General features: G+C 45.1%; 1 protein-coding gene across 2 annotated transcripts; it reads right to left on the bottom strand.

Moving 5' to 3' along the window:
* Positions 1-1,077: 1,077 nt before the first annotated feature.
* On the bottom strand, positions 1,078-25,656 carry INO80C (INO80 complex subunit C). Of its 2 annotated transcripts, none has more exons than XM_019465396.2 (5): positions 25,440-25,656; positions 13,075-13,185; positions 12,035-12,146; positions 11,033-11,100; positions 1,078-4,641 (listed from the first exon to the last, which is right to left on the bottom strand). In XM_019465396.2, exons 1-5 carry the CDS (start codon positions 25,593-25,595, stop codon positions 4,510-4,512), a joined length of 579 nt encoding a protein of 192 aa, XP_019320941.1. In that variant the 5' UTR covers positions 25,596-25,656; the 3' UTR covers positions 1,078-4,509. The 2 variants fall into 2 exon arrangements, with proteins under 2 accessions (XP_019320941.1, XP_019320942.1); XM_019465397.2 differs by lacking the exon at positions 25,440-25,656 and adding an exon at positions 16,882-17,117.
* Between the last annotated feature and the right edge of the window lie 208 nt (positions 25,657-25,864).

The following is a 25,864-nucleotide window of genomic DNA, read 5'->3' on the forward strand; positions in this document are numbered from 1 at the left end:
GCAGCCAGTCCCAGAGATCATATCACTCCATCCATAAATATTTCAGTATGTGTCTCTAAAAGATACAAATTCTTTCCTTTAACATTATAAGACCATTATTCATAAGAGTTCCCAAATATCATCAAATATCAAATTTCCAATAATCTCAAAAATGTTTTAAGTCTTTTTGTTTGAATCAGTATCTAAATAAGGCCTACACATTCCTATCCGATAGAAGAGGATTAAAAAAAATTTTTTTTTTTTTTTTACCCAAATGTAGTTATTAGGTCTATAGATTGCCATCGGCCATGTTAGTAAGTTTCAAATGATGTAAACGTAGAAACATATATTTTTAGACTTTTCTCAAAACACAATGGTATAATCTTATATGCCAATGACTGACATGTAAAGTAACACAATCTCTTCCAGCTTAATTTAATTACAAACTATGGACCTGCTTCTTTTTAATGAAGTTAGCTTTCCAGATTTGTACTTAATGCTTTTACGTATTTAATCAATTTGATGTCAAATACCCAAATATTTGGTTTGTACCTATATGGTCTTTGTTTACTGTGTTCTCTATTTATGTTTGTTTGTTTGTTTATTTATTTACATGTAGTAAATTTTTTTTTAATATGAAGTTATTGTCAAATTGGTTTCCATACAACACCCAGTGCTCATCCCAACAGGTGCCCTCCTCAATGCCCATCACCCACCCTCCCTCCCCTCCACTCCCCCCCCCCCCATCAATCCTCAGTTTGTTCTCAGTTTTTAAGGGTCTCTTATGCTTTGGCTCCCTCCCTCTCTAACCTTTTTTTTCCTTCCCCTCCCCCACGGTCTTCTGTTAAGTTTCTCAGGATCCACGTAAGAGTGAAAACATATGGTGTCTGTCTTTCTCTGTATGACTTATTTCACTTAGTATAACACTCTCCAGTTCCATCCATGTTGCTACAAAAGGCCAGATTTCATTCTTTCTCATTACCACATAGTATTCCATTGTGTATATAAACCACAATTTCTTTATCCATTCATCAGTTGATGGGCATTTAGTCTGTTTCCATAATTTGGCTACTGTTGAATGTTTATTTATTTTTGAGAGACAGAGAGAGAGTGTGTAAGTAGGGGAGGGACAGAGAGAAAGGGAGACACAGAATCTGAAGCAGGTTCCAGGTGCTGAGCTGTCAGCACAGAGCCCAACAGGAGGCTCAAACTCACAAACCAGGTCAGATCATGACCTGAGCCGAAGTCGGACACCCAACCGACTAAGCCACCCAGGTGCCCCCCAGTAGAAGAGTATTTTAAATAACACTCATAATCTCATGCATTTGGAAGAGGACATCATTCCCAGTCTCTTCCCAAGGCTCCTGCCCTGTTTGTTCTGTCCTATTTGGTTAGGTTCTTTACTCCCTACTCCACCCATTTTTTTCCTTACCCTTTATTTTTACTAAGTTAGGGACTCCCAACTCAGTTATAGCTCACTGGAAGCAGGATCAAGAGTCTGATGTCTCTTTCCAATGGCCATGGATTCAGAAATGAGAGATTTCCCACCAAAAACACTTTTGGCCCAATTATAAAACAAAATTCAAAATCCAGATGGATGTATCCTTTAACTTCAGAGATGGGGGCAAAATAGGTCCCTCTCATCCACATGGGCTTTGGAGATTACTTGTCCAACATTACAAGAGGGTCTAATCTATGTGTGATAATAGATTGTTCTCCTCCTCTTAAAGTGAAGATAAGTTATCAGACAGATATTGGGAAAGAGTCAAACTCTATTCTGAGCAGACTGGACCTCAGTTTGGTCTTATGAAAACAATCTGATTTCTCAGCTAATGTTTTTCTTTTTTCTTTTCTTTTTTTTTTTTTTTTAAGGGGCTGAGTGTATCCTTTGGACATTAGAGGCCAATGACAGAATTGACAAGGTACCTGAGACAAATTGGACATACCGTGATGGGCAAAGTCAAGTTCTCATCCGAAGTTGAGGAAGGGCCCTCCGCTAGCAGAGGGGAAAGCAGTGGGGTGGAGATTAGACCATTGGAAAGAGAGTTGGGAGGACAGTGAAAATGTCCAGGCAGGAGGTGATGTATTCCTGAAGTTGGGTGGGAAAAGGACTAAACAGAAGAGGAAGGATCAGTGTGAGCAAAGAGGGGACATGGGGACATGGGGACTGATTAAACATGAGAAGAGGGAAGAAGGAGGAATCTCCAATGTGCTGGGATGCTGCATGAAAAGGAATCCTAACCACCCCCCGCCCCCTGCCACACACACATTTCCAAACTGCCCATGGCTCTGTAGTGCAAGAGGCAGCTGATCTGTGGATTAGAAAACATACCCCATGTGCAATATTCACTTTGTAGTTAGAGCAAAGGTTCTTGACATGGCTGCACATTAGTATCATCTGGGGAGTTTGAAATTATTGTGCCCAGGCCCCAGCTCAGGCCAGCTGAATCAGAGTCCCTGGGTATTTTCATACCTCTCCCCACCTTCCCCTGCAACAGAGGTAAGGCTAATGCGCAGCCAGGGCTGGGAACCTCTGGGTTGGGAGACACAGCACGAAACTACCTGCCTGGACTCCTTATTGGAAGTGTCCACAGCTTGAAGCTTACTTTGGCTCAGCTTGGACCCCTGTTGCTTGGAGTGAGAGAAATGACCTGACCTGTGGGACTCAACCCTCTGTGCAGAGGTCGGCAGGGAAAGCCTGGAAGGGAAACAGGAAAGGAAGCCAGGCGTATGGCACACGTGCTTCCCTCTGCCTGTGGAAGGAGGCAGCTGTCACACTTCTACATGTCACGTTCACCCAGGGACATTTGTCAGATGCAGATGCCTGGGTCTCACTCCCTCCTTGGGTCAGGAGTCTAGGGTACGGCCCAGGAATCTGCATCTTAATGGGTCCCAGGTGACAGTGACAGAGGGTTCACCGCACACGTGTGCACGTGCACACCCCCCAAAAACCCTGAGAGGCCTGCAGGAGCAATGGTCTGTGGGCCCCTGTGATGGACGCGTACAGGCAGAGATTCTCCTTCACCCTGGACCCCGGTCCAGGAGATTCTGAACAGTTAGGACTGAGGTAGTGCCCAGCAATGTAAGTGTTAGAAACGATTAGAACTTCCATTTCTAAAAATGGTTAAAATGTCCACTTGGGGGCCTTCGTGGAAAAGAGGTGGACCTGCCCGAAGTTTTCTTTGTTTACTAGAAGGTGGAAGTGAAACCGGAAGGGCCCTTGGCTCACTTACTCCTTATTCCCACCCAAAGGGAAACTGGGGGGCTTTCCGAGGCTGACGCTAGCAGCAAGTGCCAGAGGTAAAGTGGGAGCCCAAGAAGCAGCCTCCGGTCTCAGAGAACTTCAGTTTCAGCAGTGGGTCTCAGGCCGGAGGACCCCTGCCCCAGAGGCTCGGATGTTCAGTGCTTGTGGGCTTAGGAAAGGTTCCCACCTGTCCTGGCCCTCCCTTAGGCCCTCTCCGTGGGAGAAGAGAGCCACACAGCCACCTTCCCACCCTCACCACTGGTCACTGGGAAGGTGCTGAATGACGCAGGGGCTGCTGTACCCGGAGAAAAGGAAGCCAGGTTCTGGGCAGGTGCCACCTGCCCAGCAGGCTGCTCTCCCAGCTTTGTTTTTCCTTTCTTTAAGCCAGGAGAGGGTTGTGGGAGGGGTGTTCCCTCAGGAAGAAAAGGCACCTGGCCTCCTAATCCCCCAAAGCAGAGGCAGCTCAGGCCCAGAGGCCCCAGGGTCTGGTTCCACTGTCCTCCCTAGAGAAATATGGGAGTGGGCTCGGAGAGGCCCAGGAGTGCTTCTGTGTCTCATAGGAAGGGGAAACAAACCCTGCTGTTCCAGAGCAGGCTTCGGTTAGAGGGGCAGCAGCCGGTACCAGGACAAAGGCCCTTTTGGAGGAGGTGTCAGTGTTCACACCCCACACCCCAGAAATGGGGCCTGGGCTGGTGTTTTCGCCAGCTAAGGCAGCTATAACAAAATGCCACAGACTGGGCGGCTTAAGCAACAGACATGTATCTCAGTTCTGGAGGCTGGGAAGAGGCTGGCCCAGTGCAACAGGGCGATTACTCAGCTCTGTCTTCTCCAGTCCCAATTCTGGACCTCCTCCATGCATTCTGATCAAAAAGAAGGACTAATCTGCTCTAAAGTGGGAGTCACCAGGAATAACCCAGCCCTGTTGTCAGGATTCATTGTAGAGCTTTAAATGTGTTATAAGACAGTTTACAACGTTGAAGCAAAATCCAGGGATGTACATGGGTTAAGTTAAAAGCACAATTTTATATTTTCTCGTCAAACAAGTTGACTTGAGGCAACAACTGAAGTATAATTTAATTCAACAGGAAACATCCCACTTGGAGGGAAAACAGAAAACCAAAAAAAAAAAAAAAAAAACCTTAAATTAAAGCCAAACATTCTTTCCAAGGCACAGCACTGACATTTCCAGATTGACAAGCACAATGAGTTTGTTTCCATGAAACAAAATCATGAGTCCAGAGTTTGCCTTTGAAACAGCTTTCCACATCATCTCCGTTTCTCAAGGCTCAGGGAACGATGCTCGTGGCTTTCCTCAGGGCCAGGTAGCCAGTGACGACATCAGATGGCAGCCTCCGGATATAGGAAAACTCTTCAATGGTGCTGAACCGCAGCTTGCTCTGGGGGTCAGTGTAGTTGGCCTGGGTGGGAAACAGGCACAGGGAAAGGCGGAAAATTGTTGTTAGTGCTGAACATTTTAAGTTCAAGCTTAAAGTTTTTTTCTATTGTACTTAAAGTAAAATATCTTCATTTTGCCTTCCTCTGTCACCATGAACGCTAAACTGCTCACTTTGGCAAAGACTGGTTAATCTTCCCAGACTTGAGAAATACTTCAGGGTATGGACGAAGGGAAGAGGAGTGACCACATCAGACACTACGACTCTTCTGGTTGGTGTCACAAAGGCTAGAAGAAACAGGTCCAAAGTGGAATTCATGAGGATTATCCCTCCCTGGTCCCTGCCTTCAAACCCCCCCTGCTTTGGGGCTCCTGGGTAGGTCAGTAGGTTAAGTGTCTGACTCTTGATTTTGGCTCATGTCATGATCTCACAGTTCGTGAGACTGAGTCCTGCATCAGCCTCTGTACTGATGGTGTGGAGCCTGCTTGGGATTCTCTTTCTCTCTTTCTCTCTCTCTCTCTCTCTCCCCCCCCGCCCCCTGCTTCAAACAGATATTCTAGCTCCATCCCCCAAGGCAGGGAACAGGGGCTTGCCGTGCACACTCGCCCCTCCCTGTCACACCACGCCTGCCCCAAGTGCACTCCACTCCTGCTCCTCCACACCATCCCTGTGCCACTCCTGTGGCTCCCTGGGCTACACCGCAGAGCTGGAGGGGCCGCCCACACCCACCCTCCCACTGGAAGGGACCACCGCCCTACAACTGCAACCAGGGCCATCTTCACAACTTGCGCTTCTGATCACGTCATTCATTCCTCAGCAGATCTCTCAGTAGCTGCTCTCTTTCCTCAGGACAAAGGGCCACATCCTCAAGCACTGCTCCTCAGAGCCGGCAAGCCCTCCTGGGCCCTCCTCCTTCCCAAGCCTCTTCCACAGCCACACGTCCCCACTCTGGTTCCAACTGCTCTGGCTCTCAGGCCCTCCCTGCATTCATGCCCCATTCGCCCTTTCCTGAGGAGGGGCCCCCAACTGGGCCACTTTACTCCCTAATTGCCTGCTTGTCCTTCAGGACTCGGCCCCCAGTCATCTCATCAGGGAAGCTTTATCTGCTCCCCCACTCTCCCCACATCTGTCTCTCACTCTTACACTTACTATCTGCATAACTCTTTGACTAAGGTCTAGGCTGAGAGGCTCCATGAGGCAGGAACCCTGTGCTTTGCTTATCACCGCATCTCTGCCCCTAGTGCAATACGGAGTGCACGGTGGGCCTTCAGGTGGTGTTTGCACAGCGAGTGATGACTGAATGAATGAACGAATAAATGGACTATCAGGATGATCACAGAAAACAGAACTCACTTCCCACGGACATATCAAAATTATCTTTTAGTGTGTTTTCCCCACATGCAAAGTGGAGAAAATAAATTCACTCACTGTATTACCTCAAGTCATGTGGCTTCTACAGATTTTGAAACAAAACATGAGGATGAGTCATTTGGAACTCCTTGAAAAAATTATAAAAGATGCCATTAAAGTCTAGACAGATAACGTCCAGTTACTCGAGTGTGGACTGTCTGCTCAGCGCAGATCAGCTGTGTGGCCCCCAGACATGCAGCAGTGCTGTTATTTCAGGGGAGAAGGAAGGCTGAAGAAGCAGGAAGCTGAAGGGAGTCAGTCGTAGGTTTCTCACACTCTATAAAAAGTCCTCAATTCAGCCACAGGGGATCTCCAGCAGCTATTTAACATCCAATGTGTCAGGAAAATGAGATTATTCCTAAAGATTCATTAAAGCTCTCCATAAAATAAAACTTCAATCCTTTGGCTTAATCTAGATCTTGCTTTCTGTACCACATTTCCTGTAATGACAGTAATATCAAGGAAGGCTTAAGTAGAGAGAGAGCAACAAGTCCCCTTTGAGGGCTCCTGGCCACGCAGCGGCCGGACGAACTGGCTGGCAGGGGAGGCTCTACCGCAGTTCCAAGCAGGGGTGCAGGCCTGTGCGTCTGGCTTTGATCATCTGGCCTCTGTATATGAACCAGCTCTGGCCTGGCTCCACTTCTGTGGCTGCCTCACTCCTACCCACCACACTGTGCTGAGCCGGCCCGCCCAAGTTCAGACCTCGGTGCCAAGAAGGCTGAGGAATAAATAACGCAGAATACAGAGATACTCTGGCACCGACAGAAAGGTTACCAACAAAAGCTCGCACAGACCGGACCTGACCTAGTATTCTGAGCAGAAGGGAGGAGGCCAAGTGACACCCCAGAGGCGAACAAGGGAAAAGCTGCACTCCTCCAGTCTGCCCTCCTCGGATTCCACGCCTTGAGCCTGAATACAACAATGACCGCCTTCCCGTGGGGCGCCAGTAAAGACCTGTAAGGCTCCCCTGGCTGCAAGGTGACCGGCAGTGTTCACTGCTCACCCAGAACCACTGTACTTCCCATCGCTTTGTAACGAGGGCTAAACACAGGTGTGACCCTGCACACCTCCCTGCCTGCCCACGCCCAGCAGACAGGTGTGGCAGTGTTAACATGAGCTGGGCTTCATTTTTAATTATGTAACTTTAATTTTTAAAAAAAAATTTTTTTTCAATGTTTATTTATTTTTGAGAGACAGAGAGAGGCAGAGTGTGAGTAGGGAAGGGGCAGAGAGAGACAGAGAAAGAGAGAGAGACAGAGTTCAAAGCAGGCTCCAGGCTTTGAGCTGTCAGCACAGAGCCCGACGTGGGGCTTGAACCCATGAACTGTGAGATCATGACCTGGGCCGAAGTCGGACGCCCAACCGACTGAGCCACCCAGGCGCCCCTATGTAACTTTAATTTACACAAGCAACAAATGGACATATTCAGAGGAAAGGGAAGAGAAGGGAAAAGGAAAAGAAAGGGAAGGAAGAAAACATTATGAATAAAACTAAAGTCCTCTTTTCCAACCTTCTACCATCCAAAAACCCTTGCCTTTCCCCAAGGAAACCACTGTAAGTGGGCACGCTTCCAGACCCTGTTTGTATATACCCTTACACACATATACAAACACACCAGAGAAATTACCCAGTATATTTTTGTGAGTGGGTGTTAGTTTCTGCATAAGTGGTACAATGCTGCTTCTACTACTTTGCACCCTCAGTAAACGATACAACTTGGAAGTTTATCCATGTTATTGCATACACATCGGCCTCACAGGACAGTATGAAAACATCCCCAACCCCACACCCCAGGTGACTGACCTTGATTTCGTTTCCAATATTTTGCTCACCATCACATTTTCTCATAATCACTTCTGCATGAAGCTCCTTGTGCACACTGCTTCCCTAGAAGGCAGACTGCTGGGTCCCAGGCTTTAGCTTTTCTGCCTCAATAGGTATTGCCAAATGTCTTCCAAATAACCCAGACCAAAGTATTCCCACCTCAAAAGGGCCATGTGTGAGGATATCCACTTCTCTATGTTGACATTTATAAGCAAACGTTTTCATTTCTTTTTTTTCCTTTTTTAATTTACATCCAAGTTATTTAGCATATAGTGCAACAATGATTTCAGGAGTAGATTCCTCAATGCCCCTCACCCATTTAGCCCACCCCCCCCCCACACAACCCCTTCAGTAACCCTGTTTGTTCTCCATATTTAAGAGTCTCTTATGTCTTGTCCCTCTCCCTGTTTTTATTTTTGCTTCCCTTCCCTTATGTTCATCTGTTTTGTCTCTCAAAGTCTTCATGAGTGAAGTCATATGATTTTTGTCTTTCTCTGACTAATTTCGCTTAGCATAATACCCTATAGTTCCATCCACGTAGTTGCAAATGTCAAGATTTCATTCTTTTTGATTGCTGGGTAATACTCCATTGTAGATATATATACCACATCTTCTTTATCCATTCATCCATCGATGGATATTTGGGCTCTTTCCATACTTTGGCTATTGTTGATAGCACTGCTATAAACATTGGGGTGCATATGTCCCTTCGAAACAGCACACCTGTATCCCTTGGATAAATACCTAGTAGTGCAATTGCTGGGTTGTAGGGTAGTTCTATTTTTAATTTTTTGAGGAACCTCCATACTGTTTTCCAGAGTGGCTGCACCAGTTTGCATTCCCACCAGCAGGGCAAATGAGATCCCCTTCCTCCGCATCCTCGCCAACATCTGTTGTTGCCTGAGTCGTTAATGTTAGCCATTCTGACAGGTGTGAGGTGGTATCTCATTGTGGTTTTGATTTGTATTTCCCTGATGATGAGCATTTTTTCATGTGTCGGTTGGCCATCTGGATGTCTTCTTTGGAGAAGTGTCTATTCATGTCTTTTGCCCATTTCTTCAAAGGATTATTTGCTTTTTGGGTGTTGAGTTTGATAAGTTCTTTATAGATTTTGGATACTAACCCTTCACCTGATATGTTGTTTGCAAATATCTTCTCCCACTCCATCAGCTGCCTTTTAGTTTTGCTGATTGTTTCCTTCGCTGTGCAGAAGCTTTTTATTTTGATGAGGTCCCAATAGTTCATTTTTGCTTTTGTTTCCCTTGCCTCTGGAGAAAACATTTTCATTTCTTCCCTACTGATGATTTTTTTTTTAAGTTTATTTATTTTGAGAGAGACAGAGACAGTGCGAGTAGGGAGGAGCAGAGAGACAGAGGGGGACAGAGAGAATCCCAAGTAGACCCTTGCTGTCAGCACAGAGCCCAATGTGGGGCTTGAACTCACAAAACCATGAGATCATGACCTCAGCTGAAACTAAGAGTAGGACACTTACCTGTCTGAGCTACCCAAGCACCCCTCTTTTCTACTGAGGAGGCTTTTCCCTTATTATCAGTGAGACTGAATATCTACTTACTGGTCATCTGCATGTCTTCCTTGTAACTGTACTCATATCCTTTTAGCCAGCCCTTCTATGGGATTGTCTTTGAATGATTTGGTAGAGTTCTTTGTATATTCAAATTTTCTTAATTCTTACATACAGTGCGGCAAGAAGTTTTAGGTTAGGTATGACATGACAAGTCCTTGTCCATTACACAAAGGGACCTGGAACAGCGCTTCTCAAAACGATTCTCATGCCTCCTGATGTGTGCAAACCAGTGCAGGAGCCCATGAGCTGCCTAGTGGTGAGGATAAAGCTACCTGCCCATAAACCCTAGCTTCTCCAAGGAGAAATGTCCATTTGGAACCGTAAGAGAATAACTGCTGCCAGACTAGCTCTGAACAACTATTAAAAAAAAGGGTCAAATACATAAGGTGACTATTTTCAGGCAGGAGACAAATCAGCGTAGGACTACAACATTGCTCACAAGTTGAACTCCCCTCCAAGGTTAGAAGGGGATATGTACTCTGAATGGAGGGCAAAAGAATCCACCACACACACACACATACACACACACACGCACGTGCACGCACACGTGCACGCACGCTGTGTTACAGCACTTCTACTCTCCCTGTTGTTTTTTTGTGATCACTGTTTAAGGGTCTATGTTAGAAAGTTTGTAGTGCACCAAGGAGTGTGTGCTTTCCAGAGGAAAAGCTATAATACACAACTGATTCAGAAAGTATAACTAATATTATTTTCAAAAATATAAAAAAACCTCAAATCTTCCCCAGTGTAAAATGTAGCCCATTAGTTCAGTCAGTTTGTTACAGATGTTTGGAGTCCTACATTTTTATAAAAATGTAAGGCATTTAAATGATATGTATGAGTTTTGAAAAGTGAAGTGTGCCTCATTATTTCTACAGTTATGAGAAAAGGCCCATCTTCCAAACATAAGAGTGGTGAAAAGGACGGGGAAGCGGGGCTGAAGGAGATGAGGTTCTCTGAGGTTCCCAAGTTCAGCAAGTTGCCCAAGTCTTACTTATCCAACAACATTGCTGGTGTTGGAACTGTGTTCCCCAGAAGCACTTTAGGGGTCACAGAAGTGGGGAGGACAGAGGACCAGATCCACAAGGGACCACACTGGGTCAGTGGGCTCCCAGGGATTCTGTCAGAGATTTCACTTGGAAAAGCGATGCATAAAATGTTTCCAATGCTTACAAATAAGTTTGAAAATCACTGCCTTTACCATAATGTGTCTTTAGTCTTTGGAGAAGTTTAAATTTGTTTTTTAGAGTACGATCATTTCTAAGATGCGAGAAATTTTTTAAACCTCAGCAGTTAAAAAAGAAATTATTGTTTCGTTCATGTTATCTCATATATTAATGAGAAAAGGAAGGGGAAGTGAAACTCGTGTCTCCCACCTTCTAGAGCAATCTTCCCTCCAGCCTGCCCACACGGATGCCCCAGGCTGTAGCCACTCTAAGACAAGCCTGTGAGTGCTTCAGCACAAACCCATTACCTATTCAAAGTATGCAGGCTCCAGGCAGGGTCAGGGCTGGTCGGTATCAACACTGTCTAAATAGTATTGTGAAATCTCCTCTTCAACTCAGTGCTAGGAGACAGAGATGTAATTATACTCACAAGAAGACCTGAAACATCAGAATACTTCTTAGCTGGTTTGAAGGATGGAGGAGCATCAATACTGAAGTCTATCGGAGGAAAAAAAGAAAAAAGAAAAGGAAAGAAGATAACTAGACTGGCTTTAAAATATTCAGATCCCTTTCCTTTTCTCTCCTAAAATGCTGTTGGATAATATTTCTGAAATTAATATTCTGCGATCAAGTGCTCCCAAAACTCTCCAGGGGGATAATGCATTACGTCACAGGCCAAGTGCAGGCTCTGGATGCAGCCCTGCCCTGTCCCCAGGGAGCCTGTGCTCCAGCAGAACCACCGGAAAAGCTCATCTGCCCACAAGCCACTCTCACTGTCAGAGGCTACATGGGCGGAGGGCGATGCCAAACAACCCCCTAATTGGGTCTGTGCACCCGGACACCGGAATGTCCACACCCGGACTGCTGACTAATTCACTTGTCACCCATCTGAGTCACCCCCGTGAAAGATGTGCCATGGGACAGGACGCAGACAGAGATTTGACCTCTACTTTCCGATGAAGTTGAAGAGAACTTACAACAGTGCTTTACACAGATGGGAAAATACTGCAGCATAAAGCATTTACTCTGAAAAACAACAGCCCAGAAAGCAAAACAGAGTTAGCCTCTAAGCTAGTTGTTAGAAACCCTCCTAAATCTTGGGCAGCCTTGGAAAATACATTTTAAGGGGAGACTCTTGAGTAAGAAGTTTGCCTGACAGAAACGCCAGTACGACCATATCAGGACCTATTCCTCCAGACGGAAATGTTAACGGTGACACCAAAAACCACACACGCGTGACGACACAAACAGGTTCAACACAGATACAGTTATGAGGAAATACGTACAGTATCTCCCTATAGTGAGGCAGCTATAGAATTCTTAGGCTATAAGTCGTTTCCTACATTAATGAGGACACAGCCAAATCATGTAGGTTTGTTAGAAGTTGCTAGTCTGAACATTATAAACACATGAAAGGCTCCAGACAGCTCACAGTTAGGGTCGTTCAGTTGCCACGGCAATGCCCTTTCCGAAGCGAGGATCTGTTTCAGGTTCTTCCAGGTTCTGTTCTTCTTGCCAGCTACCGCGCCACCGTGGCCAGAGTGCTTGAGTTAAAGACGTGGATCAGAAGAAACAAAACTCAGTGGAGGCTACCATTTCAGAATCTGAATCATGCTCATTCATAACTGTAACACAGCCCTCATTCTGTCAGCTCTCTTGTGCCCCAAGGGCTGTTTTTTTAATTTTTAAGTATGACACTGTACACTTTAATCTTACTTATAAAAACACAACTTTTGGATTATCAAAACCCATGAGTTAGTTGGTGATAGAATAGAAATAAAAGGTGGTTTGTTTGTTTTAACATGCTTATAGAAAATCACATCCTTTGTTAGGACTAACTTTATAGAATTCACTCATGAATTTCCCATTACTTTAAAAGAAATGCATTACAAAATTAGATTTAAACTCATGACTACATCTCTAAACTCCCTTCTGAGGGCAGGTCACTGCCTCATAAATTACTGGAGATCCTGGAAAACCCAAGTAAGCCTCCCATCATGGCATGGCAAACCTTCTGGAAATTTCTTTTTTGTTGTCATTCTATAAAAATGACAAAGTAAAATGGAAAAGAATAACAAAGTCTGTTGCCGGCACTGGTAATATTGTATTTTCAAAACTAATTAATGAAAAACTTCTAATGATGTAATATGAGTCTCTATAATAATATAATTATTATATCCTTTAAGAATGAAAAGAAGAGTAGCCTATATCTACTTTAGAGCAACATAAGTTAGATTTACTTATGCTAAGGAGGAGCACTCCTCCTTCAGTTAATTATTTTAGGCCTCACCTAAAACTTCTGTAAAACCAATGAAAAGGGATGGTGAAGAATCATGGAAATGACCCACCCTCAAAATAGTATCTTTAACCAGTTCCACAAAAGACACCCAAATCCTTGGGAACCAGCACACTGGGAGATCAGTGGGAAGGGCCCTCCTTCTGCCCCCACCCATCTTCTAGCAGCCTCCTTACCACGAAGTTTGGATCCTTAAATGGCAATGGCTTGGCAGCTTTTTCCATAGGTCCTGTACTATAATCAGAGGGCACCATTTTATTCTCACTCATGGCTTCCATGCTGATACCCTTAAAATATAATAAGGATAGTCTGAGGTCAGGTTCTTCTAGGTGAGTTCCCTAACTCGGCTCCCAGCAAGACACAAGATGATTCCACAGGACATGTGAAGAAAGACAGTGTCCCAGAGCCCTAGCAGGTGGCCTGCACCAGAGAAGGCCATTCCAGACTGGGAGCAGCCCCTGTTGTGCAGAAGCCACAGCAGAGACAGCCAGGACCCCAGTTCCTGGTTCCCTCAATGTGCCAAGCATTAGAGATGGGTGTCCTACCTGAGCCAGCTCATTTAACTCGGACCACTGCTCTTATCCCCAGTTTCCGGAAGAGAAAATAGAGGCTCAGGGGTATGGCTTCAAGCCCACACAGTGATTGCCTCTGGATTCAAACCTGCTGATCTTTCTTGTCAAACTGTGTCTCAAAACATTAAGACAAAAAACGCTCCAGCCCTTGTAAGGGTGTCGTCAGCCAGAAAACCCAGGCTACAGCTCTTATGCTTAAGGGGAGCAGCAGGATAGAAGCATTCGGAGGAAGGAACAGAGAGAGGGAGAGGAGGCTGAATGTCCACAGGTCAGCTGGCTAGAGCCAGAGCATCCTGACAAGCAGGCTAAATACTTTAAAACAAAAAACATTTTATTTTTATTTTTTAATGTTTATTTATTTTTGAGAGGGAGAAAGAGAGCTGTCAGCTATGTGCTGACAGCAGACAGCAGCGATGCAGTACTCGAACCCACAAACTGTGAGATCATGACCTGAGCCGAAACCCAGAGTCTGACGCCTAACCAACTGGGTTACCCAGGCATCCCAAACAAAAAACCTTTTAAGTCAACCATCACCTAGAAAAAAAACAAGCCAAACTAAGAACCACTGCTGATTTTTAATGTGATTTCCAGACTACCATATTGGTTTTTTTTTTAATGATACATAATTTACATACAATGAAATGCACAGATCTTAAGTGTAGGTTTCAGGAGTTTTGCCAAATATTTACACTTGTTTCATCTATGTCCCTATCAAGATATAGAACATTTGTATCATCCCAGAAAGTTCCCTCAGGCCTCTTCCTAGTCAATACCTTCCACCCTCAGGTGGTATCTCCCAGAGATGGGATCTGACAGCAGGTACTCTTGTGTTGGCTTCCTTAGTTCAGCACAGAGCATTTGAGACCTGCAGTGTTGCTGCAGAGCTCAGTAATCTGTTTCCCTGTATTTGTGCCACTCAGCAGAGGAACGCCACCACAATTTGTTTGTCTATTCTCTGCTGATGAACATTTGGGGCAGTTTTAGTCTTTGGCTATTATAAATAACGCTGCTGTGAACATTCTGTACCAACCTTTGTGCGGACCTGTGTTTTCACTTCTCTTGGGTAAATACCTAGGAGCAGAATGGTTGGGTAATAGGGAAACTGCCAACTCATTTTCCTAAATGGCTGCCCTCTTTTACACTCCCAGCAGCAGTGTAGGAGAGTGCTGGTTGTGTGTGTGTGTAAATTCCATCACCACTGCCCCCACCCCCGCAGGGACATCTATGTGGGGGCCACGGGGCCACTCGCTCTGCTGCAGTGGTTCTCCGAACAGTCTCCTCTCAAAGACCATCCCAGACTCTCTGCCAAGGTCTCTGCATGTGGGCCTGTGCTCCTCCTCTGTCCATACCACCTCTTTTGTCAGGCATGCCCCTCAACTCATTCCCCCTTCACGATCTTTCCTAACTCTTCTCTATTCCAAAGCCCAGCTCGGTGTCAACTCTGTAGGAGCTAAGAGGCCTCCAACTTCTCAACCTTTTCCCACCATCCGTAGCCACGAATGTTCTATCTCTTCTCTCTCCCTCCCTGTCCCATGAGTCCTTCCCCCGGCCCTCAGCCTGTATCTGCACCGTCCTCAGCTCTCGGCCTGAGGACGGCCCCTGTGGTGCACACCTTGCCCACTCCCTTCTCTCCAGCACAGTCAGTGACACACTCTTAAATGCAAGCCCGATGTGACTCCGCAATTTACAGCGGGCCAGTGGGCCCCACTGACCTTCAGATTAGAAACACACCCTGGCCTCCTCTCCTGCCTCAGCGTTCACTCCCCCATCTTCCTGTATAATTTTGTATTTTCTGGTACAAAATCCATTGAGTCATTTTCTATATGGCACAAACAGTTTCCAATTTTCCCGTGCTCATTTGTGCTTTACTAAGATTATTTTCATTGGGATTACTCCATGTCAGTTTTAATTTTGTAACAAAGATTAGATTTAGCATTTTGTACATAACTTTTATTGCCCTTCTACTTTTTCCTTCATGGTCATGACATTTCTGCCAGGTACGTGTATCCTAGGAGACCCAAAGTGATGAGGAAAATTTGATTTTCCCATCACATTTAATCAATAATCAATGTTACCTTGTATAGGTTTAGCCAGTTGTCAATGTTATTTTGTGTTGACTATTTGTAAGACTAATATCTATTATAAATTAGATAAGTGATGGATAGTTCGTGTTTATGTCTTAGTCGATGAAAAAACAGCAGTTTTATGAAACAGGGAACAACAGACCAGAAGAAGGAGAGACCAAGAGACAGGTGAGCAGACGAGAGACGAGACTCAGAGAGTGAGAAGGCAGAGCAGGGACACACCCTGCCTGCTTCACTGTATGGCTTAGTCTTCCGTCCCCTGCATCTAACCCAGTGCCTGGCACAGAGTAGGTTCCAAATAACAGCTAACTGATTACCCAGTTGGCTAGAGTTAAGGAACAAGACAGCACAGAGTAACTCAGTGCCAGCATCTGTATCTTAAGATGCACATGCTCAGGAGTTTATTGTAAGGAATCCTCTCTGCGGGGAATGCAGTGGCTGAACACAAGGAAACACAGGAAGGATGACTCAGAAATGACAGGGCCAGGTTACCTATGGGGTGTGGGGAACCAGGTGGAAAGGACAAGGAGATGGGAAGGGCAGACAGGAGTAAAACTTCTCTGAGTACAGCTTTGTGTAGAGTTTTGACCTTCTGAATCATGTTAAAGTTTCACATACTAAAAACAAAAACAAAAACAAAATAATAATAATAATAATAAAACCAACAAGGATGGGCAGCAGGTAGGGAAAATGGACTACAAACGAAAACAAATCAACCTAACTGTATTTTGAATGACAAACATAACCACACTGAAGGGGAGGAAGGGAGAGAGAATTCCAGTGACCTCTGAACACAGTATTTTAGCAATATAACCTAAGGCTAAAGGCAAAAATGACCATAAACAATTGGTAGGGTTTTTTTCTCACAAGGGTACAGGTTAAGAATTCTGAAACTACTATATACGTATTCTAAGAAGGAGGAAATGAGGAATGACGGAAAGCTAGAATGAAGCCTGTGCTACGGGGCTGAAATCAGAGGTTAGCAATGTGGACTCATGGTTTTAACACAGCATAGATCGAGAAAGAGATACAGAGAGTAAGGGGAGGAACACACACATACACAAACACACCAATAGTTGCTAACTCTCTCCACTGAGAGGGCTGGAAAACAACAGGCACACCTGTGTTCAGATCCTGGTTTCTGAAAGTTATTCTCCAAGAACTACTGATCCTTAAAAAAATAGCTGGTTCTAGGGCTGGGGCAGAAAAGTACAAGATGAGCCTGTGGTTCGAGAAAGTAAGAAAAGAGCTGTATCAGTTTGCTAGGGCTGCCATAACAAAATGCCACAGATTGGGTAGGTTAAACAACAGAAATTTATTTCCTCACAGTCTGGAAACTACAAGTCCAGGGCAAGATGTCTGCAGGGTTCTCCTGAGGCTGCGCTCCTTGGCTTGTAGATGGCTGTCTTCTTGCTGTGTCCTCACATGGCCTTTCCTCTGTACACTCCCCTCCTTGGTGTCTCTTCCTCCCATAGGGACAATGGTCATAAGGGATTAGGGCTCCACCTCTGTGACTTCATTTAACCTTAGTTACCTCTGTGATGTCCCTATCTCCAAATACAGTTACATTCTGAGGTGTGCTAGGGTTAGGACTCCCTATAAATCTTGAAGGGAGGGGCACCTGAGTGGCTCAGTCAGTTAAGCATCTGACTTTTGATTTCAAAGAAGGTCATGATCTCACAGTTTTGTGAGTTCAAACCCCACATCGGGCTCTGCACTGACAGTACAGAGCCTACTTGAGACTATCCTCCTCTCTCTACCCCTCTCCTGCTTGTGCTGTCTCTGTCGCTCTCTCTTGCAAAAAAAAAAAAAAAAAAAAAATCTTAAAGGGACATAAATTCAGTCCATAACAGCACTCAAAAACTGATGGGGGTCTATTAAAGGACACAGAAGCCAATTTGAAGAGGTCCCCACTAGCTAAGGACACTTTGAGCAAAAAAACAAATAACACTGATCTAGAATATATAAAGAATTGTTATCACTCAACAACAAAAAGACAATTCCATCTTAAAATGGGTCAAGGATTTCAATAAACATTTCTTTGAAGAAGATCTACAAATGGTCAACATCATTGGTGATTAGGGAAATGTAAATCAAAACCACAATGAGATACCGCTTCACACTCACATGGCAACATACAGGATGGCCACAATCAAAGACATAACGTGCTGGCGAGGATGTGGAGACACTGTAACCCTCATATGCTGCTTATGAGAATGTAAACGGGTATGGCCACTTCGAAACAATGTTTGGTATTTCCTCAAAATGTTGAAGAGGATTATTCTATGACCCAGTAATTCAACTACTAAGTGTATACCCAAGAGAATTAAAAAAAAAAAAATGTCTGTGCAAAAACGTGCATGTTCATAGAAGCATTTTTCATAATAGCCAAGAAGTGCAAACAACCTACCTGTCCATCAATGGAGTGTTATTCAACCATAGAAGGGAATGAAGTACTGATATATCCTACACCACGGATAAGCCTTGAAAATATTATGGTAACTGAAAGAAACACACACAAAAGGCTGCATATCGTATGATTCCATTTACGTGAAGGGACTAAGATCAGAGATGGTCAGGGGCTGGGAGGATGGGGGAATGGGGAGAGACAGCTAAGAGGAAGAGGGTTTCTTTTCAGGGTCATGGAAATATTCTAAAATTAGATGGTGGCACAACTCAGTGAATATCCTATAAACCACTGACGAGTACACTTAAGAGGGTGACTTTTATGGTATGTGGATTATAACTCAATAAAGCAGTTAACAAATAAACATGGATGAATGAGTAAAGCTAGTCTCAAAAAAAAAAAAAAAAAAAAAAAAAAAAGCTAGTCTCAAAGTATCTCCCCACAGGATGCCTTAATACAAACAGTGGAGAAACCCCGCAGACACCATCTAAGTGCTCCAAGCTAACACTGTCAGTAACAGAACATGTGGCCATCGTGTGCCAGGATGTGATGCACTGAGAAGGGGACAGTGTCACTTCTGTACTGCTGCCAAAAATGTATTACGCATATCTAATCACGAGGAAATATCAGACAAGCCCAAACTGAGGAATACGCTATAAAATAAGTGACCAGTACGCATCAACAGTGTCAGGTTGTGAAAGATAAAGACCGAAGAACTGCTCTACATAAAAGGAGACTAACAACATATGACAACTAAACACAATGTGTGATCCTAGACCGGACCCTGGACCAGATCAAAGACAAGCGTACGTTCTATGTATCGGTGTCAGTGTTGCTTCATTGTGAATGCCCTAAATTGCATGGCTGTACTATTGTTATGTGTCGGAGAATGCCTTTGGTTTCAGGACATCCACACTGAAATATTTAGAGCAGTAAAACAAAACAAAACAAAACAAAACAGGGGTACCTGGGTGGCTCAGTCGGTTACACATCCGACTCTTGATTTCAGCTCAGGTCATATCTCACAGCTCGTGAGTTCGAGCCCTGCATGGGGCTCTGCACTGACAGCTCAGAGTCTGCTTGGAATTTTCTCTTTCCCTCTCTCTCCGCACTTCCCCCACTTGCACTGCCCAAGCGCACACTCTCTCTGTCTCAAAATAAATGAATAAATATTAAAAATAATAATAATAAATAAAATTTTTAAAAAGTACAGTGGCCAAGAGAGATCGCTCCCCTGGGGTACAGCCAGCTGCTAACCTGACGGCGAATGAGCCAGAGGCTCCACGGACCTCGAGAGGAAGCTATAGCTGGCATGCAGGTCAGGAAGAGTGACAGTCACCTGCTCTTTCAAAAGGCAAAGGAGGAAGCCTAGCCCACTGGCTGGAAGACACATGAGATGAACAGGTCTAAGAAAACCCACTGCTGTCAGAAGAAGCAAAGGGGTCCTTTTCTCAAGAAGCTTAGAACCAGGGTGGCTACGGGACTACTCCATGAGGAGCAGGCTGATGGGGATGGACTTTCAGGAGGCTGGGCCTACAGGATGGCCTAAAGTACGTGAGAGACAGGAAAACAGCCCCAAGAACCATGCAGGGAGCATCACATCAAAACAGAAAAGCATACTGTTGGGGTTTTTCATTAAGAAAATGACTACTTATGTAATGTCTCCACCTGGGAGAGAATAAACAAACGGAGCTGCTAAAGCAGCAAGGAGAGATCCCAGAGGGACATGGAAAAGCAGGCCCCAAGCGCACCCAATGATTACAGAACCATCCACAGAACACGCTCAGCTGGCAGCCACCAGCCTCAAGCTATAGCCTTAAGGCTTTCCTCCCCTGCAGGAACTGCAGAAAGACGGCATCTCTCCCTTTCTCTGCCCTCTTTCCTGATTCCTAGTGGAATCAGGTGCTGTGTGCACAGAGAAATCCTGGGAATACGGGGCGCTCTTTGATGCAGGCTGTTCCCAGGCCCCAGGGAGAGACGGGAATGCTGGCGGGCAGAGAGGCCTCGCTGAGATTGGGGAGGCCACCGAGAAAAGCAGGTACCTCAGCAAGTGTGTGCGGGTGGGAAGGTCTGGGAGCTCTGCCAGGGGAGCGGAGGCACCGTCAGACAGGTGCATCTGCTTCGGGGGGGAAAGGTGGGCGAGACGCCAGAAGTCTGCATCGCCGCCGTTCCAGGCGGCACCACAGAGAAGGGGCAACAAGGGAACGGAGGTGCTGTGCTCAGGCCCTGATTTTCAAAGCGGACCCCACCCGCTCATTTGGTCCCTCCATCCTCTGTCCTTCCCTTGTCAGCAGGGCCAGTGAGGAGCCAGGCTGAGGAAGGCGCAGAGGAAGGAAGCCATCCCAGCGAGACCCGAGCCACATGGCTCCAGAGCTGCCTCCTGCCTGGCAAACTCATGGCTCTCCTCCCTCTCACACCAGGCTCCAAGAGAACACCCCCACTCCGGGCCCACAACTGGGTGTTCTGCCCTTCTCTCCTCCCTCACCCCAACCTCCCCGGGACTGCGCCCTCATTCTTCCCTCCCCAGGGCTTCAGCCATGCCCAGAGCCTGGTGCCTATTAGTGACGCGATCAGAGGGAGCGGCCTGCAGTCAAAGGGAGGATCAAGTCTGTGAGGCTGGAACACAATCAAATAACATTTTGAGTGATGTGCAGTTTCCACATTACTGAACCACGTTAACACCAAGAGACTTCATGAGATGAACCGTCCCATCCCTGAGACATGAACACCCTACGAAGAAGAAAGAAGTAATGCTTAGCACTCAGGGCTGCCCCTCTGTGCAGCTCGAGAAGAGCTGACCTAAGGCCCAGGGAGGAGATACCTGGCCGTACCAAGGCAGCACAGGCCTGCAGTCCGTAAGGCCTCGGCTCGCCCAATAACAGCTACATCTCTCTGGAGGGCAGCCTGCATAACTGACCCAGACTTCAGGATAACGTGGTCACGAAGAAGAGAGACAAATGCCCTTTGTCTTATCACTGAACACCCAAATCCTCAGTTACATCCATCTAACAGTATTCTAGAATCAAATTGCTGAGCCTAAACCAAAACTATAGCGTTGTGGTAGGGTTACTGAAAATAGCTCAAGTGTGAGAAGGAAGCTAACTATTCAATCAAGTCGATTAAATAAGAGCACTCAATCCCTTGAGAAGTCTGTCAACACAGAGAGATTCATAAATTAACGCTAAGTGAAAGCAGGGTCCACAATGTCATACATCAAGGACAATGATGAAAAACTGTATCTCCACGTAAAAAACACAAGCTGTCGGGGAAGAAGTGGGTGACTTTTTATGTCCACTTTAAAAATAGAAAAAAGGAACTTCTAAATCTAACATTATCATGATTTTCTTTTAAAGTCGGGGCAGAATGATTACTTTTTGGACGAACAAATCAGTCTAGCATTCTCTGGTGCCTCCAATTACAGAAGAGTCTATGATCAACTGCACTCTGCATAATAATAACCTTCTCAAGGAGCAACTGCTGCTGCTTAACATATTTAGTTAGATGTTGTGTTCACTGCTTAACCATCACATATCAGTCTATTGTGTAACACTCAGGCGACAGGACAATTAGGTTTCTCTGTAGATTCTACCAACTTCAATATGCATCTGGAAAGTCTACAATGCCGTATACTGATCTAATCAACCCCCCCCCCCCCCAAAAGCATTTCTCTGTACCATGGATTTGGTTCTATCAAATATTTAATTCTATCTTCCAAGGTAGAAGAGTGATAAGAGTGATATCAAGAGAGGCAGTAAAGAAAAGAGAATGTGGACTCTGGACAATCCACCTGGGTTCCAATCCTGACTACTGTGTGTAGTTTGTGTGATCTCGGGAAAGTTACTCAATCTCTCTCTCTCTCTCTCTCTCTCTCTGATCCTGTCTTTTCATCTGGAGAATAACAATTCACAGAGGTTTATTTTAACAATTAAATGAGGTAGGGGACCTGGCTGGCTCAGGCAGTGGAGCATGTGACTCTTGACCTTGGGGTAGGAAGTTCAAGCCCCAAGTTAGGTGTAGAGATAATTTAAAAAATAAAATCTTAAAAATAATAATAATAATTAGGGGCGCTGGGTGGCTCAAGCGTCCGACTCCTGATTTCAGCTCAGGTCATGATCTTGAGGTTTGTGGGTTGGAGCACTGCATCGAGCTCTACACTAACAGTGTAGAGCCTGCTTGGAATTCTCTCTCCCTCTCTCTCCCTCTCTCCCTCCCTTCTCTCTCTCTCTCTCTCTCCCCCTCCCCAACTCGTGCTTGCTCTCTCTCAAAATAAATAAACTTAAATAATAATAATAATAATAATTAAATAAGATAGTACTTAGAAAGTGCTTAGCACACATTGCCTGGGATACAGTAAATCTCAATAGATACTAATTATTATTATTTATAATGATTTCTTTCACTTTAGCAAGTGTATCTGTTCGCCAACCTAAGTTAACACTAATCATTTTCAATGTATCATAACCAGAGTGAAAGGGAAATAGCACTTTCCAGATTATGTCATTATTCATCAACACCCGTATTTTACACGGAAAATACAAATCCAGTTGTACAATTTGTACAATTTAGCAAGCACAAACAGTAATTTCTGCTGAATTAAAGATTCACTTTGATGAAATAATGAAATTATTTTAGTACTATTAAACTATTTAATACTATTTCCTAGGACTGACATAAAGGAATTTCTATAAATGCTTTGCTCAGAATATCAAAAATATCCTTGGGACACTTGGGTAGGTTAAGTGTCCAACTTTGGCTCAGATCATGATCTCACAGTTCACAAGTTCAAGCCCTGCATGGGGCTCTGTGCTGACAGCTCAGAGCCTAGAGCCTGCTTTGGATTCTGTCTCCCTCTCTCTCTGCCCCCCCCCCCCCCACTCTGTCTCTGTCTTTGTCTCTTTCAAAAAATAAAAATAAACAAAAACATTAAAACATATTCTGTTCAACTCCTGAAGACTTCCAAACATAAAGCCTTTTAAACTTCATCTATGTACACAATTTTACTTGAGAAACAGCATGCACATTCTAGAAAGTAAAACCCACCTTAAGAATCCACAATATCAAGTTATTTTAACCAATTTCAAAAAGCATTCTAATGTCATATATAAATGTCCCTTGTATGGGGGGGATTTTTATATCCCATGAAAGTTTTACAGACACTGCTTTTTTGTAAGAAACAAACTAGCTGAAACTATTGAATTTAGGAAATTTAGATACTGAAAGATCTGTAAAGTCCCTTTTAACTCAAGAAATACAATTGTTTATATAAAAAGCACTCATTTCCCACTGATAAAACCTTAAGCAATCTGATATGTGCGCACAGCTCCAGCCCTTGAAGGCCCTCCCCATTCAGACCCACCACCCCTCAGAATCCACCTCAAATCCCTCTGCCTCCCCACCTTTCCTTCTGTGACTACCGTCCCTGCATGAGTCCTCATCTTCCTGTCTCTCACCACCTTAGGGCACCAATACCATAGAATACCTATAACCAACTTTGGTACATGGTTAGAAATTACTGTATTTTCCTAATTGTTTCATAAATGTGACAGGTAGAATTGTTAAGAAGGCCCTTCAGATTCCTGGCTTCTAGTGTTCATACCCCTTCTACCAGTTATTCAAGCAAACGCTAATATAGGTACCACTATGAAGGGGTTTTGCAGATATAATTTAGGTCTCAAGTCAGCCGACCTCACACAAAGGAGACTATCCAGGTGGGCCTGCCCTAATGACCTATATCCTTCAATCTGGGTTCAGAGCTCAGTGTCAAGAGAAGTCAGAAACATCTGTGTGTGACAGGGATTGGATGCCAGAGATTCTCCACAGCTGGCTTTGAAGATGGACGAGGCTGTGTGGCAAGGAATGAGACCAGCCCAGTCAACCCTTTGGTTTCAGCTTTGTGATACCCTGAGCAGAAAACCAAACGTCAGTCACATCGTACCAGGACTTCTGACCTACAACGAGATACCTGTACACAGCCACCAGAATGGCTAAAATTAAAGATGGATGATGCCAAGTATTGTTGAGAGCACAGAACAACTGGAACTCTTATTCTTTACTGGCAAGAATACACAATAGTGCAGCTACTTTGGGAAATGTCGTTTAACAGTTTCTGAGGTAAATGTGTGTCTAAATAGTGGATCCAGCAATTCCACTATTATCCATTTACCTAAGAGAAATGAAAACCTATATTTGCACAGACTTCTATAGGAATGTTCAGAGCAGCTTATCCATAAAAGCCAATCAAATGTAAACTCAAATGTCCATCAGTTGTGGTATGTTGACACAATGTACCAGATACCTTGATACAGATAATATGAATGAATGAGTGACTCTCGAAAACAGTTTCACAGAGAAACTTAAACACAAAATAGTATGTTCTATATGATTCCATTTATATTCTGTTCAAAAAGCAAAGTCAATCTATGGTGAGAGATATCAGAACACTGGTTACCTGTGGCAGGGAGGGTATTGACTAGAAAGGGTCACTGGGGAATCTTCAGGGGCTCTTGGAAATTCCCTTGATCTGGCCACACAGATATATACATATATAAAAAGTCATTGATCTGTACTCTCAAGATTTGTGCATTTTACTGCATGTCAGTCCTATCTCAATAAAGTATTTAAAAAGGGCAGTGGGGAGGACTACCCATTACAGCTACAAAATGCAACGGGCACTTAACATCTCTAGAAAGTCGCTCTTGGTTCTTGGTGAATGATGCCACGCTATGTGCTGTAGAGGACAAAGGAACACACTCTATCTTTTTCCCTCTTATTGCTCTAAATAAAAAAGCAGAAGCTAAGAAAAATACTAATCTAACCAAAATACTAATCTAACCAAAGCACTCCTCTGCAGAAAATCCTTTGCTGGAACTGTGGAACCTAGATTGCCCAGATACCGTGAAACCTGTGCCAGGCACTGTGCTCAGGGCTTTCCGACCATGACCTCACTGAATCCTTTGAACAACTCCATTGGGAAAGACCAAACCCACTTTGGGACGAAGAAACAGAGTCAACAAAGTACTTTTCTGAGGAGGAAGGAAGCCATTCTTGGTATTCCTACATGTAGGACATTCGGGCGTTCTGCACCTCACACACACTCGGTAAACGTCCAAAGAAAGGACGAAGGTGAGACACGTTGACTGAAAGAGCAAAGTCCTGAATCTCCATCTAAATGCGACCTCGACGAAGGGACGATCATGCTACTAAGTCGGTATTAACCCCACCCTCCTGCTCTCAAGGACAACGCAATGCAGTTGGTGCTTGAACCAAATCCCACTTGTCCACACTAGGGAAAAAAATGTTTTATTTGCACCGCAAATGAGATCCGCATCCACCGCAGGCAAGACAGCAAGGTCCCGCACCTTCTCCGAGCCATCAGCGCCAGGCCGCCCGCGCCCTCGCTCGGCCCCGCCCTGCGCACGCGCCTTCGCTCCGCCCCGCACGGCCCCGCGCACGCGCAAACTAGGCGAGCCACAGCATACCTGCGTAAAGCCGGCGCCAGCCACTTTTTTCTTCTTACTGGCGCTGTAACCCCCAGCGCTGCTGCCGTTGTGGGAAGGACTAGCTGGCCTCTTCTTGCTGTTCCGGGCTATCCCCGGAGTGGAAGTGGTGGCCACAATTGGAATTTGAGCCGCCATCCCTACCGAGTTTTCTTCCACCCCCACCCCCCACCTTCTCTGTGTGGGCTTTGGAACTTCCGGCTCGCTGTTACTTCCGCCTTCATGTGTGAAAATCTGGCCTGGATTCCCAGCGCGTTCGCGGACTTCTTTCGGCCAAATCTAAAAGGCGGAGGTCGGAGCAGTCCCTTCCGTGGGGGCTGGATGGTGTCAGCCAGGCGGTGTGCTGCTACTCAGGCGCTCTGAACCTGGGCACGTGCTTGGAAATCCGCAGTGACTGAGGAACAGAA

This window comes from Panthera pardus, unplaced genomic scaffold (genome assembly GCF_024362965.1).
Source record: "Panthera pardus isolate Hobbes unplaced genomic scaffold, ASM2436296v1 HiC_scaffold_15, whole genome shotgun sequence".
NCBI classification, from domain to species: domain Eukaryota; kingdom Metazoa; phylum Chordata; class Mammalia; order Carnivora; family Felidae; genus Panthera; species Panthera pardus.